Here is a 19265-nt window from a genome sequence, read left to right on the forward strand (position 1 = left end):
AACGTTGTGGCACATTTTGGAGAAGGACGAGGACCCTTTACTCGAGGGGAGTAAAGGCAGTACTTGGAAGATGACGAGTCTAGTTATCCTTGGTGAGTTTCCAGAAGGGAGTCTCATTTAATTTCTTTTCACCACCTTTCCCGAGTTAGCTGCAAAGTCAAACAGTAATAAAACCCAGTATGAGTCGCTCAGTTGTGTCCGACTCTGTCCAGGCTCCTCTGTCCATGGGATTCTCCAGGCAAGATTACTGGAGTGGGTTGGGACTCCTCAGGCACTGAAATACTGAAGTCCAGCTCATTCTCATGAGCTGAAATTCTTTCTCATTTCGCTTGAAAACTGTGTTCACTGTTTGACAGTACAGGCCCAGGTGAGAAACATTGCAGGTTCATTTCCAGACCCTCCAAATAACGTGTCACACAAAATCTTTTCTTTCCCAATGTTAGGTTTATATTATACTGCACTCTATTTAAAGTGTGCAATCCCATTATGTCTTGGGCTTTCCTGATACCTCAGTTGGTACAGAATCCGCCTGCAATGTGGGAGTCCTGGGTTCGATCCCTGGGTTGGGAAAATCCCCTGGACAAGGGAAAGGCCCCACTCCAGTATTCTGACCTGGAGAGTTCCATGGATAGTCCATGGGGTCTCAAAGAGTTGAACATGACTGAGCCACTTTAACTTTAAGCATTATGTCTAAGAAAGGCATAGTCTTTAATTAAAAAAATACTTTATTGCTAAAAAGTGCTAACTATCATTTGAGGCTTCAACAAGTCCTAGTAGTAGTAACATCAGAGATCACTGATCACCATACAAAACAGACTAATAATGATTATGTTTGAAATATTCTAAGAATTACAAAATATGACAGAGGGACGCAAAGGAATCAAATGCTGTTGGGAAAATGGTGCTGATAGACTTGCTCCACGCAAAGTTGCCACAGACTTTTGATTTGTGTTTTAAAAAACGCTGGATCTGTAAAGGACAGTAAATTGAAGTACAAAAAACAGGAGATACAGCTGTAATTCCTTCACTTTGTGCTAGTTATGTTATGTTAGTCACAATTTGTTTTACTTTTAAAATTCTTTTGCCTGGAGAAGGAAATGGCAAACCACTCCAGTATTCTTGCCTGGAGAATCCCATGGACGGAGGAGCCTGGTAGGCTACAGTCCATGGGGTCGCAAAGAGTCGGACATGACTGAGCGACTTCCCTTTCCTTTCCTTTCCCTTTAAAATTCTTTTCCTGTATCTTGCTTGTTCTTCTGGTGGCTCTTCCATCAAAGAACCACTAAGTCAGAGGAGTGTGAATTGCTGTAGGGGTATCCTCTGGGCATGACACAAAGTAAGGAGGACATTTCTTGAAGTCTCATTTTCTCTTAAATATATGACTTTGCATATCTTTATTTAGGGGGGAGTGGTAGTTTCTCATGCAAAAACAAAAGAAACACTGAATAAAATTGTTTCAAAATCATGTGCCTTATGTATTTTGTTGTTTTTGGAATCCCCCTGGTGCCCCACCTCACTACCCCAGTGAAATTTCAAATGCTGTTTGAAAAGAATTAGCGTTCATTTGAAATTAATTTTAGCATATCATGATAACAGGGTACTTATCATAGCATCTATTACTATGCTTGTCAATTACAATCTGGTACATAGATTGTCACACTTTTACCAGCTTAAGTATCTGTCATGTTTTATTTTTAATTTTATTGGAGTAAAGTTGAGTATCTGTCACATTTTAGAGAAGAACTTTGTGGCTTAAGAAAGTCTCCTGCTCCAGCCAGGAGACTTTTAGAATAGAGTGAAAACTACAGTGCAAGCGACATAAACGTAAAATGGTTTACTCCTCTTGTTTTTTTTTTTTTTTTTTTTATTGTAAAAAGTTAGTGGAGCCAGGCATAGAGCCTAGAAGACCTTAGAGCAGCTGGTCCTGGGGCTCCTAATGGGGGAGAATTGATGTGTATGTTTTCAGGCTTGTGAATGCCCTGAAATCATATGCAGAATTGTATATGGACGTTTATGAAAGAGAGCATTCATAGGATTTCATCACATTTTCAAAAAGATTAATGCCTCTAAAGCTAAAATACTCTAATCCGGTCTGAGGATATAAATGGAGAAGTAGGTCCAGAACTCTTTCAAAACTACACAGCTCAGTAACAGCAGACCCTGGCGTTGCTGCTGCTTTTCACTTTTCCTTGGGCTCCAGTGTTGTCTCTTAATGAAGAAGAAAAGTGGTTTTTCTCTGTCTAAAGAAAAACGCACAATGCGATATGTATCTGCTCAAATGGATTCAAATCGCATACTTCCTGCCAAGCCTTCTGTTCTCTTTCCAAACACAGGATGGAAAAAGCCATTCAGTCTCGTTCTAAGAAAACTCCAATTGCCAAGAAACCACCAAGCCTTGCATGATAGGGCTTAACTCTAAAGGACAACGGGGTTTCTAGTTTTGCATTTATATTATTGATAGAAAAGCTTTTTGCGCTTGAGCCAGGCATTGGTTTATTCATTCATTCAACCAGTATTTAGTCAGCACCTGGCTTTGTTTGGTTTGCTAAAGAAAAAAGCCAGCCTTCGTTTTGCAGGGTGGGTGAGGGTGGTAAGAAGGTGGATATACTGAGCTAAAAGCAGGATACAGTGGAGAGAAATTGGCCCTGTTAGAAATCTCATGTGAGTCTAATGTTCCTGCTCTGTTACCCTCCTTTCACACTGTCACAGGTAGTAAGTCTGTTAAATTTGGTGACTACGGACGTCGCATGTGCTTGTATTCTCAGAGGACTTTGATGTCCTCTGCATGTAGAGCTCAGGGAGACAGAGAAAGTGGGCTACTTTCCCTGGACCCAGACCTGAAAGAAATTTGTTTCACCTGCTTCATGAGAATAATCCAGGTAAACTATGGGAGGTTTGTATTTGAAACTGTTAAAGATCAAAGCAGTGTTTGTGAACTCTTCCTTGTCACCATCATCTAAAATTCTGCCTGAATGTCCATCTTCATCTCTGGAGTCTTGCTCATAGCAGCTGGCCCCTGCCATCTTGCTGGGTGGGTTCAACATGCCCTATAGATCTCGCAAATCCCAGCCTCCTTACCACCATATCATGAAGGGTCAGCTTCCACATTCTTTTACCACTACAGCTCCATCTCTCAGTCATAGCCAAAATTCTCATTGTCTTTTTTAAAAAGTCCTAAATAACAGAAGGAAAAAACATAATGCTTTTCTGAAAGAATCTTCACTGATAACGTTAAGTTTGATTTCTAAGCTGCTACAATATATAAGAATTGTTTTTTTCTAAAAAAATACAACAAACTGTGAATACAGCAAAAGAAAAAAAGGCTCACAGATAAGAGAAGAAACCAGTGTTACCAGTGTGTGTTGGGTGGGGTCGGGGCAGGGGAGGTACAAACTATTGGGTGTAAGATTGGTTCAAGGATGTATTGTACAACACGGAATATAGCTATAATAACTGTTAATGGAAAATAACCTTCAAAATGGTATAAAAATTTTAGAGAATTATATTTTTTAACGTTTCTGTCAGTTTTCCACTCCTCACCACCAGTTCTCATTAACTATGCCCGTTGCCGCTGTGCTCGGTTCAGCTGTGTCTGACTCTCTGCGACCCCATGGACTGTAATCCCCCAGGCTCCTCTGTCCATGGGATTTCCCAGGCAAGAGTACTGGAGTAGGTAGCCATTTCCTTCTCCAGGGGATCTTCCCGACCCAGGGATTGAACCTGTATCTCGGGCATTACAGGCAGATTCTTTAGCCCTGAGTCATCATGGAAGCCCCAAGAATTATTTTTAATTTCATATAATTTACAGCAGTGGCTTAAACAACAGATTTCTTTCTTAAGACAAAGGCCTTTGGAGGCAGGTTGGTTCAGTGCTGGTACAGGGAGTCTCCAATCATCAGGGACCCTGACCTGTTTGCTCTTTAAGATCCTGTGTTTGGTTGTGTGACTTCCCCTTTGATATCACCTCATAGGCCAAGAGAGGTGCAGAGCTCTTTTGATTTCGTCCATCACATCTGTAATGTCAGCTCTCGACCTGCGAGAAGGGTAGAAAACAACAACAAAAAACACCTTCCAGCTAAGCAGACCCTCTGCCCACAAAGCTTTCCTCAACCCCCTTGTGATAGTGCTGTTTACTTCTTGTTAGCTAGACTTCGGCCACCTGGCCACCTGCTACTTCCAAATAAAATCAAGCTTCTATTATTAAGGAAGAAAAGGGAACCGGATATTGGGTGGCCCCTAACTATGTGTACACAGCTGCTAATCAATAACATCTCCCTTGAACACACAGGGAAATTAAATTACTAGAGTATAAGCTCCACTGTGGCACCAATGCCAGGCATCTGCACTGTGTATAGGAGGGGCTGAGTAAATGATGGGTGAATGGTTGAACGATTGGAATTCATCATGATGATTATTTTTCACATTACAGGTAAATAGAAACTACATTAAACATTTGAATGAGGCTTCCCAGGTGGCCCCAGTGGTAAAGAACCCACCTGCCAATGCAGGAGAGATAAGAGACGTGGGTTCGATTCCTGGGTCAGGAAGATCCCCTGGAGGAAGGCATAGCAATGCATTCCAGTATTCTTTCCTGGAGAACTCCATGAACAGAGGAGCCTGGTGGGCTACAGCCCAGAGGGTCACAAAGAGTTGGACACTACTGAAGTGATCTTAGCATGCACACAAGCATTTGAATAGTGGACTAGTATTAACAAGCTACAAGGAAATGGCCAGGTCCTATGTGTCCCCGTTTAGACTCAAAAGTTATTTTCTTAAGTTTTGACATTTTGTATAGACTTGCTGCTCAGAGTGCATGGAAATTGTCAGAACCTCAGGCTCCCCTCCAAATGGAATTCAAACCCACATTGTAAACACGCTCAGGTAATTTGAATGGGCCTTAAAGTTTAGGAAGCTGTTTGTTGTGCTTTAAAAAATACTGAATTACAGAAAGATTTCTTTGAAAATTTTTCCATACTTGCATTAAGGTAGGGGTGTGTGTGTGTTTGAGAGAAAGAGATAGCACTTCTTCCCACCAGCTGGTTAGGGGTGTGTGTACGTGTATGTGTGTGTGTGAGAGCACTTCTCACCAGCTGGTTAGGGTGTGTGTGTGAGAGAGAGAGCACTTCTTTCCACCAGCTGGTTAGGATGATGATTTCAGCCTGCAGTGGATGTTTAAAGAAAAGTCCACTAGATGCCAATCCTGGTAGTCATTCTTTGCAGATAACTGAGGAGCTGCTGCTGCTGCTGCTAAGTCGCTTCAGTCGTGTCCGACTCTGCGACCCCATAGACAGCAGCCAACCAGCTCCCCCATCCCTGGGATTTTCCAGGCAAGAACACGAGTGGGTTGCCATTTCCTTCTCCAATGCATGAAAGTGAAGTCGCTCAGTCATGTCCAACTCTTCACGACCCCATGGACTGCAGCCTACGAGGCTCCTCCGTCCATGGGATTTTCCAGGCAAGAGTACTAGAGTGGGGTGCCATTGCCTTCTCCAGATAACTGAGGAGAGAAACATCAGATTGTAGTCTTTGTGTTAAGGTCTTAGTGATTAAAAGTGACTCCTTACACATTGCTGTGTGGGGGCCGGAGACTGCTGTGTGCCTCACAGTTGCCCGCCACACACCCCCTTTCTGCCCCACCCTCCCAGCCTCCCCTTTCTGACGGCTTCCTGGGGTCTGACAGTTGGGGGAGGAGGCAGGCAGCTCAAAGCCCACCGCACAGTTTGCAGGGGCTCCTCCAGGTGACTCCAATACACTCCTGCCCATCCCCACCCACTCTTTAACCCACCTGGAAGTCAAGGAATTAACTACCTGCCAGGAATGATCCCTGCAGGTATTTCCCATTTCTGAGGCAGCTGGAAGTGCTATTTGTGGGCTTGAGAGGGTTTAGACCAGGGGCTGGGATCTTTGATGCGAGAGATAAAACTGTGGATTCCCAGTCATTTTATCAAGGGTCTGGATAAATGGCTGGACAGGAGAGTTTTGCAGGTTTGGGCTCAACTCAAGAGGATACTTATTACTGGCATTGGCAAAGGTGCTCCGATTTTTCCTATTCTGAATGAAAAGGCTGATAGTGTTCTGTTTCTTAACACAGTTTAGCAATTGACAGACTACCACTTTGAAAATAGGTGTTCTTAGTGAAAGCGGACACCCTCCTTACTTGGAGAAAGAAGAATCGAGTCCCAGGGCTTTGAGCGATTCTGCCTTGACTGTTGATATCCTTCCTCTCTTCTCCCCTCTGCTCTTAGAGTGAAGCCAGGCTTCCCGTCCTGCCAGCCTCACTCCTTCGGCAGCTGGTACGAGCAACAGCGGAGCAGTTATCCTCCTGGCTATAGCTCTGGCTGCGGGGTGGGTGGAAATGGACCCAACCTTTATTCTGCACTTGAGACCTCTGGATACCCCGCGGAGACTTCGCTTCCACCCAGGGTATGTCTCCCTGGCATACATACTGCGCTGTTTGCGTGTCCGGTATGGAGACACCTTTTTCCTTTCTCCTTGCCCTGGAAAAATCCCCTCGAACTTCCCTCAGCCCTGGATTCTGCTCCCTCATATGTGTATGTGCTGTGTGCTTAGTTGCTCAATTGTGTCCGACTCTTTCTGGATCCCATGGACTGTAGCCTGCCAGGCTCCTCTGTCCATGGGATTCTCCAGGCAAGAGTACTGGAATGGGTAGCCATTCCTGTCTCCAGGGGATCTTCCCAACCCAGGGAATCTTCCCGACCCAGGGATCGAACTCAGGTGTCCTGCATTGTGGGCAGATTCTTTACTGCTGAGCCACCGGTGCCTGTAGAGAGGAATGGTAATAACTCACACTGCCCCTGGAGAGCCCATGGAGTCTAGAGTGACTAACCAAGATCTGTTTGGGGAGTGCTTCTGGAATTTACGTCCTTCCTTCCCTAAGATGAAGGATTGGTCTGCTGTTCTGTAGCCTCTGTGCTTCCTCAAGCAGCTACCATCTGGTCCTTAGCTGAGCCGTGGGGTTGGGGTGGGATTGGAAGGCCACGAGGGGTCTGTACCCATGGAGACTTTGCAGACTGTCAGCTGGAAGGAATGGCAGAGGTCCCGGTGCAGGTTTGGGCACAGGGATTGTGGAGTCTGAGGCTGGGGCCCCTGCTGTCTGGTTCCTTCCCCGGACCCCAGGGGGCCGCTTAGATCCCTGAAGCTTCAGAGAAGGCAGGCTCCTTTGACCAGTGCTCCTCCTGTGTGGGTTTTCTTCTATGGGCTCAGCTTACCTGTTGCATAATTGTAGTCTTTTGTCGTTTAAAGGCTCTTTTAATCAAAATTCAAAAGCTTGATCAAAAGGGACTTTAATGTTGTAGATTTTTTTTTAATGGGACTTTAAAAAAAACTTTATTTATTTGACTGTGCCATGTCTTAGTTGCAGCATGTGGAGTCTAGTTCCCCTGACCAGGGATTGAACCCTAGTCCCCTGCATTGGGAACACAGAGTCTTAGCCACTGGACCTCCAGGGATGTCCCTGAAGGTTCTTTTAATCAAAATTCAAAACAAAATTTGATCGAAAGAGATTTTAGTGTTATAGATATTATTTTTGAGAGCTAAATTCTTCCAGGAAAGTGTGTCAATAGCAACTCCTTAAGTAAAAAAAAAAAATTTTAACATACTGATTTTCATTGCAGGAAACCACACCTCTAGCTGAAAACCAAGATGAAGATTCACTAGAAGGTAACAGAAGCCTTATGTTTAGTTGAAAACAACACTAACCCTTTTTCCAGGTCCCTCATTCACTGAGCTGGCTATAAACTGAGAGATCCTGCCGGAAAGTTCCAACGTAGGTCTCCCTCCCTTGGTTTCTGAATTAATTGTTATAAACCACTTCTTCGTTTCTATCAGTCTGTTAACTGAACCGATCCAGCAGCATGTTTATTTTTCAGAGCCCTGTCTTAGGGATCTGGTCCTGGCTCAGTCCTTGGGGTCATATCCACCTAGGTCCTCAAGCTAGAAACTCAAAACTCGCCCCCCACACTTCCTCTCTCTTCTGGTCCAAGTTGAACGCAGTTCTGAGTACTGTCCATTTGTCTCCAAATTATCTCTTAATTCTGTCCATTTTCTCCATTTCTCCCACCATCTACTCACTGAATCCAGTTGCACCGCTTTTGTAGCTTCAGTTTCTATTTTTGAAGTCTTATCGAAAGTAAACACGCAACTTAAAAAATTAACATTAAATATCTGCACTATTTCCTGCTGATGTTTTTTAAAAGCTCTAGTTTTAAGCCATTTCTAATATGTGTCCTGTAAAACTCTGTTTTTTTTTCCTGTATGTATTATTGGCTTCTGCAGATCCGAATCTCCACTTGAATATTGAGGAACTCAACAAAGAGTTTATGGTGAAAAGTGAAGAGCTCTACCAATCTCTCGTGAATTGCCACTGGCAGCCTCTCGATACAGTGCACTCGGAAATCCCAGATGAGACCCCCCAAGAGCAAGATGCTCATTAAGCTACCCAACTAACATATTCATTGTGTCTTGTTTAAAAAAAGTTCTCCCCGGAAGGCACTGGATTGTGTATGTAAATACAGATTCCCAGGACTTAAACTTGATTGAGATGAGAGAATGTAATGTAAATAAACTTTACCAGCACGTTCATTTCTGGAAGTGTGTTGTATTATGTGGGTGCCAGCAGGTCACATCCAGCTTCCTTGGTGACTCTGGTAAAGAATCCACCTGCCAATGCAGGAGACTCAAGTTCCATCCCTGGGGTGGGGAAGATCCTCTGGAGAAGGAAATGACAACCCACTCCAGGTATTCTTGCCTGGGAGATCTCATGGACAGAGCACAGCCTGGCGGGCTATAGTCCACGGGGGTCACAAAAGAGTCAGACAAGAGTTAGCAGCTAACCAGTAACAACAGAGAGGTCACAGAACTATCAAGTTAGACCAGGCTGCACTGTAAGGCATTTGAAAATAGGTGTCCTGAAACAACATTGCAAATCAACTATATTTCAATTGTAAATCAACTATAAAACAACATTGTAAATCAACTATATAAAAGTATATAAAAAAAAGGGAATAGATTTAATACAACATGGGCCTGACCTAAACTGATGGTGCCATTAGCTACTCTGATATATTGAATGATTTGCTGCTTTCTTCTCTTCACAAACAGTGCAAGCCTTCTCGCCTGTATCTGGTATAGAAAAATGTGTTAGAACTAGATGTTTGATCTCCATCGCCAGACCCGCAGGCTCTCTTATGAGAGCACTGGATGATAGACGACAGTTGAATCCTCAGCTTGGAAAAAGTGTGCATGATCAAAACAGCCTATCGGCCTTCTGAGACAGAGCAAGTGGACCCCCAGAGACACCATTCTGCAACTTCAATGCGTGGTTTGATGAGCACTTTCACTCTGGGGTTTTACTCTTGCGGAACACTTCCATCATCATGCCAAGAAACCCACTCAAACCTAAAGATTGGAGGTCATGTGGAGGGAAACTGAGGTGCCCTGGTACACAGCCAACACACAGCCTCACTCACCTGATATCTTGGACTGTCCACTGACTGTAACCCTGGGAGTGATCCCAGGTGAGACCAGCAGGGGAGCCCAGCCCCTAGAGTTGATCCTATTTTACATGCCAGCCAGGAGAATCCCATGCACAGAGGAGCCTGGTGGGCTACAGTCCACAGGGTCACAAAGAGTCGAATGTGACTGAGCACACAAAAAGATTACACTATGATTTGACAATGGAGTGAAAAAGACACAAACACACATCAGCATGGCCAAATAAATTTGAATTTCAAGCATAAATATTTGTCGTTAGAAAAGTGACCACAAATCCATGTTTCCTTGCATATTTGTTGTCAAGAAATAGCCAGTTTGTTTTACTTACATCCATCTTACATATAAATAAAAAGGAAAATGTGATTTTAAAAACGTGTCTAGGGAATTCCCTGGCAGTCCAGTAGTTAGGACTCCGTGCTTTCACTGCTGGGGCCTGGGTTCAGTCCCTGGTTGGGGAATTAAGATCCTACAAGCCTCGTGGTGCAGCCATTAAAAAAAAAAAAAATACAGGGGGCTTCCTTGGTAGCTCAGTGGTAAAGAATCCGCCTGCCAATGCAGGAGACATAGGTTCAATCCCTGGTCCGGGAAGATCCCATATACTGTGGACCAGCTAAGCCAGTGTGCCATAAATATTGAGCTTACACTCTAGGGCCCGAGAGCCCCAACTTCTGAAGCCTGCATGCCCTGGAGCCCGTGTTCCACAAGAGAAGCCACTGCAATGAGACGCCCACTCACTGCAACTAGAGAGTAGCCCCCACTCCCTGAACCTAGAGAAAAGCCCATGCAGCAAGGAAGACCCAGCACAGCCAAAAGTAAATAAAATGAAATACACACATACATATTCATATGAAGGAATGAGTGGAAGCTTCCAGCTCAAAAAAATCCTACATAAACACAGCAATATTTATTTACCCTTATTTTATATTGGTGGAAGCTTTTTAAATGGCATTTGCCTAGATGACCCCCACCCCTTGGAAAAATTTCTTGATTCCATACCCAGATAGGAAAATTTCCATATGTGGTAATGACTGCAGCATCAGTAAGTTTCCTAGCCTTCAAATTATTTCCCTACCAGCCTGTCCTGTATTTAAGTCACTCTGTTGCTTTTTGTAGCCATTATCCCCAAAGAGTCTGTTAACGACTGTGGTTACTTTTTAAACCATCCTTCTTCCACTGGGTCATCTGATACACAGCCAGCCATGCAGGCGGAAAGTCTCATTCAGACACTTCCTGCTGGGTCCTTTGTGAAAGCCCCCTTGGAGTGCTAATCCTGGGGTTATCATGCCTCACCTGCTCAGAGATATGTGTCAAGAACCCGAGTTTCAATCTGTGGCCCTGGCAGTCATCAGCGCTTTCCCTCCTCGCTCTTCACGACCCATTACACCTGTTTAGTAAGAGCTTCAGGAAATGAATCTAGAGTTTCCCAACCAGAGATCTCTAATATGCAGACTGCTCTCCCCTGCTTCTCTCCCCACTGGCTTCTTCGGGCTCTGGCGGTGGATTTGCTCTGTTCCCCAACCTTCTCGTTTATCCCATTCCCATACTCTAGATAAAGGATATACAGACTTGTCCTTTTCTTTTTTTTAAAATCAAATTAAAACATTATTTATTCATTTATTTATGGCTGCGTTGGGTCTTCGTTGCACTCGGGCGTCCTCTAGTGGTGGCAAGCGGGGCTACTCCCTTGTTGCAGAGCACAGGCTCCAGGCACAAGGGCTTCAGTAGGTACCCTTCAGAATGTGGGATCTTCCTGGACCAGGGACCGAACCCGTGTCTCCTGCATTGACAGGTGGATTCTTAACCACTGGACCACTTGGGAAATCCAGACGTTTCCTTTCCATAGTACGATCTTCATCAGGAAATGGTGTTTGAGACCAGTCCAGTCTGTTTCCGTCATTTGGTTTAACGTGAAGGCACTCCATGTTACTGGGACTCGCCTTACCCATCTGGTCTGTCTAGTACAAAGGTAAAAGTCACCTGCCTCCAATGCTCAACACACAGCCAGCACAGAATTAAAAACCAAACAAAACTGGTTTTGACCACTGAACTTTGATTTTGTAAGATGTTAACCTTAGACATTGAGTGAAAGGTCTACACAAATTCTCCATACCATTTTGGCAACTTTTCTCTGAAGTCTATAAGGTTTTTTAAAATAAAACATTTTGGGAAGTCATCAGAAACCTTCCATTTTGCCTTCTGTACAGTTGATGCCCTGAAGTTCACTGATAATTCACTTTAATGGAAATAAATAGCCTGAAGCTTATAAATAATTCACTTTCACTTTGACTCACTTTTTCAGCGATTCACCTAATAACCTCAACTCTTAATTACATGCCTGAGACTCACTTTTACGGTTTGACACATGACGCTGGCCGTTGGTTTCTGAATTTTGGTTCTTTTCGGACAAACCTGGTGTGTGTCTGTGTCTGTGTGCGCTCTCTCAATTGTGTCGAACTCTCTGTGACCCCATGAACCGCAGCCCACCAGGCTCCTCTGTTCGTGGGATTCTCCAGGCAAGAATACTGGAGTGGGTTGTTATTTCCTCCTCCAGGGGATCTTCCCGATCCAGAGATCGAACCTGTGTCTCTGGCATCTCCTGCATTGGCAAGCGGATTCTTTACCACTAGCGCCCCCTGGGAAGCCCCTTTTAGACCATTCAGCCCCCCCTGTCTACTACAGCCCTCAGGATCCTTCCCAAGATGTGGGTCAGACTTCCTGGGCTCCCAGCAGAACTCACCGCAGTTAATCTTCCCGACAGCCACCATGGAAGCCCACCACATTCAAACCTTGTAGGTGTTGAAACGTGAGCACAGTCAACATCATCTCTTTACCTTCCTCCTCCCAGAGCCGTCACTGGGGGACCTCTTTCTAAGGTCAGAGCTTGGCCTTGGGAGGGTGACCGTCAGTGTCTTTCCCATTGGCTTGACCCTCAGCCATCCTGACCAGAAGAGGGAGTAGTCACAACAGAAAATGTGTAGTTCTGGCATTACCGAACTGGAAGACTGGAGTCTGTTCACATGGATCTCAGCTCCCATTTCCCACTTGGCGTAGACTGCTCTGCTAAAGTCTCACAGTGTGGGACTTCCCTGGAGGTCCAGCGGTTAAGATGCCACACTTCCACTGTAGCGGGTGTGGGTCTGATCCTTCGTCAAGGATCTAAGCTGCATGGTATAACCAGAAAGTAAAAAAAAAAAAAGACTATTCTAAAAATAAAGTTATTTTTGAAGGGCTCAAAAAAGCAAGTTACAAAAAGCTGTAATTCTATTATATATCTATAATAATCAACTCTTAAAAAAAAAAAAAAAGCCAGTCTGCGTGTCTTTGTATTTCCACTGTATAATAAGCACAGGTACATAACGGTTGTGTAGCTATAGAACTGCGCAGTACAACAGCCACTAGTCACATAAAATAAAATAAGTTAACATTTCCTTGGAAATGTGCCCAATAGCTAGTATGAGTGTTACTATCTTGGACAATGCAGATAGATAATGTTCTCATCATGGCAGAGATTCTTTTGGACAGCACTGCCGTAGGATATCTGAGTGTATATTACCATATTGAAAAGACACTGACGCCAAAGAGTGATTCCTTCTGGAGAAAGGAGTTCACTTTTTATCCTGTATCCTTCTGTAGTAATTCATTTTTTATCCTATATTCTTCTGTATTCTATTTTTTTAACTTGTCAACTTGATTTAAATCCAGTTTAAAATTTTTTATTGAAGTATAGTTGATTTGTTGTTCAGTCGCTCAGTCATGCCTCTTTTCAACCTCATGGACTGCAGCACACCAGGCTTCCCTGTCCTTCACTATCTCCTAGAGTTTGCTCAAACTCATGTCCATTGTGTCGATGATGCCATCCAACAATCTCATCCCCATTCGCCCCTTCTCCTCCTGCTCTCAATTTTTCCCAGCATCAAGGTCTTTTCCAATGAGTTGGCTCATCACATCAGGGGGCCAAAGTATTAGAGTTGATTTATGTATTTTCTATTTTCAGAAAATATTCTTATTTATTTTGGGATTTATGTATTTTCTATTTTTAGGAAATATTTATTTAAAAAATATATTTATATATTTTATTTATTTTTATAGTTGATTTATGTATTTCCTATGATATACAGCACATATTTTTGTTTTTGTAGTTTTAAACATTTTTAAACTACAAAATATTTTTTATGAACACATATTTTTGTTTTTGTAGTTTGAAATATTTTTCACTTTAGTTTTAAAATATTATGGATTAAAAAAATAAAATAAAATATTATGAATTAAAAAATGGTGCATCAGATATTGTTTAAATGAGTTATTTTCCTTAGTATTTCTATCACTTTCCATGTGTCTAGTAGAGGAAATATTCATTTACCCAAACTTAGCACTGAAAGACTGCTCAAAAACTTTGGCATTTGACAGTTGAATAATTATGATAATATCAACAGGTCTTTTTCCTAAATTGTACCTTGATTTTTAAAAAATAAATAAAGGAGGCATGTATAGGAGATGCCTCATGTATAGGCATGCCTCAGATTCTGAATTTAAAATCCCAATTGAAATGAAAGTGATCTTCCATTGTATTCTTGTCTCTATCATTCCCAGTTATTCTCTCCAATACTCCACACAGGGAAAGCTTCATTATTTTTCAGTGGAATGGGCATTTTTAAAGAGGTATATGTTTGCATGAATGTATTTATTTGTGTATTTTTAGAAAATGCTGGGAGGGGGACATCCCTGGTGGTTCAGTGCTTAGGAATCCGCCCTGCAGTGCAGGGGCTGCGGGTTCGATTCCTGGCTGAGGAACTGAGATCCCAAGTGCCCTGGTGCGGCTGAGCCCACGCGCCACAGCTACTGAGCCCAGGAGCCACAACGAAAGATCCCGCCTGCTGCAATTAAGACCCGATGCAGCCAAATAAAATTTTCTAAAAAAGACAATGCTGGGAGGATGGTCTTTTTAAATACCAATCAAATAAAGCCATACAACAGTCCCCAGTGTGGAAAACAATATATTAATTTATTTCCAAGAAAACAACATGGAACATCATCAAAAACAAAATTTTCAGGGCATCTCCATGGGCCAGCAGAAACCCACTAGTCCAAACATTAAACTCTCCCAACATTAAAGTATTTAAGACACAAAAGAAATGACCAACAACAGACATGTAAACATCTTCTATTACAAAAGATTTCTTCTTCTACAAGAGAAAGATCCAGTGTAAAGCATTCCTCTTCTCAAGTGGCGTGATGTAAGTAAGTTGGGAAAAAAAAAAGGTGATTTTAAATTCAGCCTTTAGCTCCGGGTGAGTTCCCCACCCCTTGACTTTTCATCACCCAATGCACTTCCATCTCTCTCGGTAACAGGAAAAAAGACAGCTTTACTTCAAAATCATTAAAAGTCATTAAATTCAAGGTCATTAAATATGATTAAGGGCTTCCTTAAGTTAAATATGATTAACATTCAACAGGCACAATTGCAGAAAAAGTAACATTGCGTGGATTAAATGTATCATTAGTTGTAGTTGCTGTTTTTCATTAGAATAAATAAATAGCAAGGAACTGGATGGAGTACAAAAGGAGACTTCACATTTTTCTGACATGAGAGGACATTTTCTCAATGTGAACACTGAGACCATTCTGGGATGCTAAATATGGCTTCACTTCACCTTCTCGAGATGCTCCACCTTAGGAAACGAACTAAGGAGACCAGTAAGAGAAGCCTGATTCTCAGAGAACTTGTTTCCTCATGCTTACTAACAACCTCTCTAAGCCTCAGTCACTTCATCTGCAAGATGGGGGTAATCGTGCGAGTTTTGCAAGAGCATTGTGAGATGTGAATGCCCTGAGATGTAAAGGAGAAAGCAGAATGCCTAGAAAACAATCGGCTATGGCCTCTGTCTCCTTCCCTTCTCTCTTCAGAATCGTCTCTGATTTAGACCTCACTTTGTAATTGGTGATACTGGGGCCTGATATGACAATCTATAAGCCCACCATGAATCTGTTAAAATACAACCACCCTGGTTGTAAACAGCCACTCCCTGGTGGCCCAGTGGTTAGGATTCCGCACTTCCGCTGCAGGGGCCGTGGGTTTGATCCCTGGTCAGGGGAGTTCCACATGCCTTCTGGGGTGGCTGAAGCCGAGGGGATAATACACTCTATGAGATTCTCTAGAGTTCTAGAGATTCTCTTTCCAATGTTGGCATTATTGCCAAGATTTTCAGAGTGAAAAAGCTTCTCACTTCTTCGTATCTCTGCACGTGTCTGGTGTGTAATAGACACTCAAGAAATACTTACTGATTGGATGGATGAATGGGATAAAGGATAAGCGACGAAGAGGCTCTCCCACAATTGAAAGCTTTTAAAAATCCAGGCACTCCTATGACCCCACAGGCACTGCAAAGTTACCCAGAGAACACTGTGGACTCCTTAAAGGCTCATGGGATAGAATTTGGTCTCTACTTTGCAGGTAAGATCACTTCGGTGGTGTGTGCACGCTTAGTCGCTTCAGTCCTGTCGGACTCTTTGTGATCCCATGGACGGTAGCCCACCAGGCTCCTCTGTTCATGGGATTTCCCAGGCAAGAATACTGAAGTGGGTAGCCATTTCCTTCTCCAGGGGATCTTCCCGACCCAGGGATTGAATCCGGATCTCCTGTGTCTCCTGCATCGCAGGCAGATTCTTTACCACTGAGCCATTGGGGAAGTCCCACTTTGGTGGGGGTGGAGGCGAAAAAGGGAAGTGATTTACCCTGAAATATTCAAGGCTTGAGGCTACACCCATGCAATACTACTTGCCCTCTTGAAATACCTTCGTTCTTTGAGAACTTTCCCATGTTCTCAATTGAAAATGAGGGACGAGGGATCAGAGGACACTCTGACAAATATTCAAGAAGCGAACTACCTGAGGATCTTTTACTGAAGTAGCAGGCAGTGGCTGCTGTCTTAAATTTGGTCTCCTGTGAATGACTCGTTCTATACAGAATGTAAAAAATGTAAAAAAAAACAAAAAACCACTGTAGGCACAGGAAGTTTGAAAATGCTACTGTTGAAGCTCAGGAACAAGACTGAGTTCTCAGTTCTAGCAGCTCAAGTTCAAAGGAGATTGGAGAGTTACCCAGAAAGCAGTTTCTATGCCGACGTGCAGCTGAGCAAAGAGCAGGGGGAGTTCATTCATGTGAGGCTACAGATCTGTGATAAAAGATTCCTTCTCAGAGAAACTCGATTCTTATTTCCCTAAGTAGTATTATCTACCATTCTCCTTTTCATTAGAACATTTAAATATGATGAGGATCTGACAACAGTTTGATTTATCACAGATCGGGACATGAGCCTGAATGAGCAGTGAACCTCAAGAAACTGCCCGAGTGGCCTAAGGGCCAGCATCACCGTGCAACCATCCTAACAGCACATTTCACAGTGTCTAGCGGACATTTTGACATGTAATTATGTAGTCGGGTCCTGAAGCTATAACCTTGGCCCTGAGACTGTCCATAGAACCCAGGCAAAGTTTCTCCCAAAGAAAGGCTCTCCTTCCCAGAGGCAATTTCCCTTCAGATGCTGAGTGGCAGTAGATCAGAAATACCAGCTGGGCTGTACTGCAATTTCACTCTGATTCAGGGTTCTTTCTCGAAGCCTCAGTTCTAGGCATTCCACAGTGAGGGGGTACGCAGTGAGCTCAAACTTGTTCGCAAAGAGGCTTGACGAATTAATCAACCACTTTAAGTCTCCATTTCCATAGATACAAATGCCATGGACATAGTGGCCTGTAACAGGAGAGAACAAGAAACAGTCAAAACAGGCTTGTTTTCGCATCAAGGGTGTGAGCTTGCAGAACGGTAGGGTGATCACCTGACTGCTGCGTGGCTGGGACTGTGCCAAGCGCTAGGGGATTCTGATACAGTAGGACTGCGTTGGCCCAGCCCGCAAGGGAGTTAAACTTTCTATGAGGAGACAAAGATACAAATATGCACTTACAGAAAATGAGAGTTAAATAGTCCAAAGGAATAATGCAATAGGCATCACAAGGCAATTCACGTATTACGAACTTCGGATTTTATGGATGAGATGTCCTAGATATAGACAGATGGGAGGGGTCTTTGTGGGCTGAGTTGGTCGGGTCTCTTCCCTGGGCTATTCAAGTGCCTACTTGATCTCTCCTCTATTATGTATGAGGGTTTTTTTTTTAATTAAGAACTTTTGGCCTTGCTGCAAGGCATGCAGGATCTTAGTTCCCCAAGCAGGGATCGAACTTGAGTCCCCTCCGTTGGAAGCTTGGAGTCCTAGTCACTGGACCACCAGGGAAGGCCCTGTCTCTCCTCTTAGATGGGGAATAAACCTCACCTGTGTGTCAGCTATGAACTCCTTAATCCTCTCCAAGGCTTCTCTACCGTAATCCAGGGCAAGCCTACCCTTCAGTACACTCGGCCCTTCTCCCCCTTCCTTCCACAGCCCACGTCCAATCTGGCAGCAATCTTGTCAGGTCAACCTTCAAAATATTAATGGAATTTGACCACATTTCACCCCCTCCGCTACCTCCATCCTAGTCCAAGCTGCCTCCATCTTCCTGTCTGATTGGTTTCCAGTGCCTCCATTTTTTTTTTTTTTTTTTTACTTTTAATTGGGGGAAAACTGCTTTACAATGTTGTGCTGGTTTCTGCCACACAACAACAGAAATCAGCCATAATTATACCTGTATCACCTCCCTCTTGAGCCCGCCCCCGTCCCACCTCTCCAGGTCATCCCAGAGCCAGCTGCTTTCTCCATTCGTCCCACTCTCTCCTTTCCCCTCAGCATCCACAAGTCCATTCTCTATATCTGAGTCTCCATTCCTCCCCTGCAGATAGGCTCGTCAATTCCGTTTTTGCCTGTTAGCATATTCTCAGCACAGCAGCCAGAGTGGCGGTTTTAGACATAAGCAGAAGATGTGTCTGATGCTCGAAACCCTTTGATGGCTTCTTGTGTCATTTGGAGTAAAAGCCAAAATGCTAGCAATGGTGTTCAAGACTCCTCAGAGTCTGGCCCTCATCACCCGGACTCACGTCTGACCACTTACTCGTTCAGTTATAACCCTTAATAACCCTTCACATCAGTCACACTAGTCCCCTTGCTGGTCCTGAGCAACCCAAGCATCCGTGTCTGTCCTTCCTCCCCCAGACCACGCCCTTCCACCAGACATCCTCAAGGCTCCCTCTGGCACCACCCAGGGCTCTACTTCAAGGCCATCTTCTCAGTGAGGCTGTTTCGGACCTCCTTTCCTTCTTCCCCGATTCACTTTCCTTTTGGTACTCATTATCAACAAACGTTTCTTTGTTGTCTTTCTCCCCAGACTAGAATATAAGCTGGAGAAGAGTTGAAATTTGAGACCATTGTGTTTACTTCTATGTCCCCTACATCTACAACAAGTGTGTGTGCTCAGTCAAGTCCAACTCTTTCCGACTTCATGGACTGTAGCCCGCCAGGCTCCTCTGTCCATGGGATTTTCCAGGCAAAAATACTGGAATGGATTGCCATTTCCTTCTCCAGGGGATCTTCCCAACCCAGGGATTGAACCCATGTCTCCCAAATTGTAGGTGGATTCTTTACTGCCAAGCCAATGGGGAAGCCCACATTTGGAACAGTGCCTGGTAAATATCATATGTTTAATTAATAGTTATTGAATGAAAAGTGTAGAGAAGGATGAGTGGAGAGTTTACAGGTGGGTAGAATTGGGAAGCATCTCAAGATGGATGGGAAAGCATCTGATGGGAAAATGCAGAGAGGGGAATTTTC

The 19265-nt window shown here is 43.7% G+C and overlaps 2 protein-coding genes across 2 annotated transcripts in view; one reads left to right on the forward strand and one right to left on the reverse strand.

The window, feature by feature from the left end:
* Nucleotides 1-5960: 5960 nt before the first annotated feature.
* Nucleotides 5961-8601, forward strand: C8H6orf52 (chromosome 8 C6orf52 homolog). The gene is made up of 4 exons (XM_081523858.1): nucleotides 5961-6031; nucleotides 6228-6423; nucleotides 7635-7680; nucleotides 8296-8601. Exons 1-4 carry the CDS (start codon nucleotides 5961-5963, stop codon nucleotides 8451-8453), a joined length of 471 nt encoding a protein of 156 aa, XP_081379984.1. The 3' UTR covers nucleotides 8454-8601.
* Nucleotides 8602-14494: 5893 nt separating this feature from the next.
* The window catches only part of LOC145518835 (N-acetyllactosaminide beta-1,6-N-acetylglucosaminyl-transferase-like), a 40269-nt gene continuing 35498 nt past the window's right edge, over nucleotides 14495-19265 (reverse strand). The window contains exon 3 of the mRNA XM_081523852.1: nucleotides 14495-17260. Coding sequence (XP_081379978.1) covers nucleotides 17070-17260 — 191 coding nt within the window. The 3' untranslated portion in view covers nucleotides 14495-17069. The remainder of the gene's footprint in view (nucleotides 17261-19265) is intronic.

This window comes from Giraffa tippelskirchi, chromosome 8, assembly GCF_054371585.1.
Source record: "Giraffa tippelskirchi isolate mGirTip1 chromosome 8, T2T-mGirTip1v1.2.pri, whole genome shotgun sequence".
Classification (NCBI taxonomy): domain Eukaryota; kingdom Metazoa; phylum Chordata; class Mammalia; order Artiodactyla; family Giraffidae; genus Giraffa; species Giraffa tippelskirchi.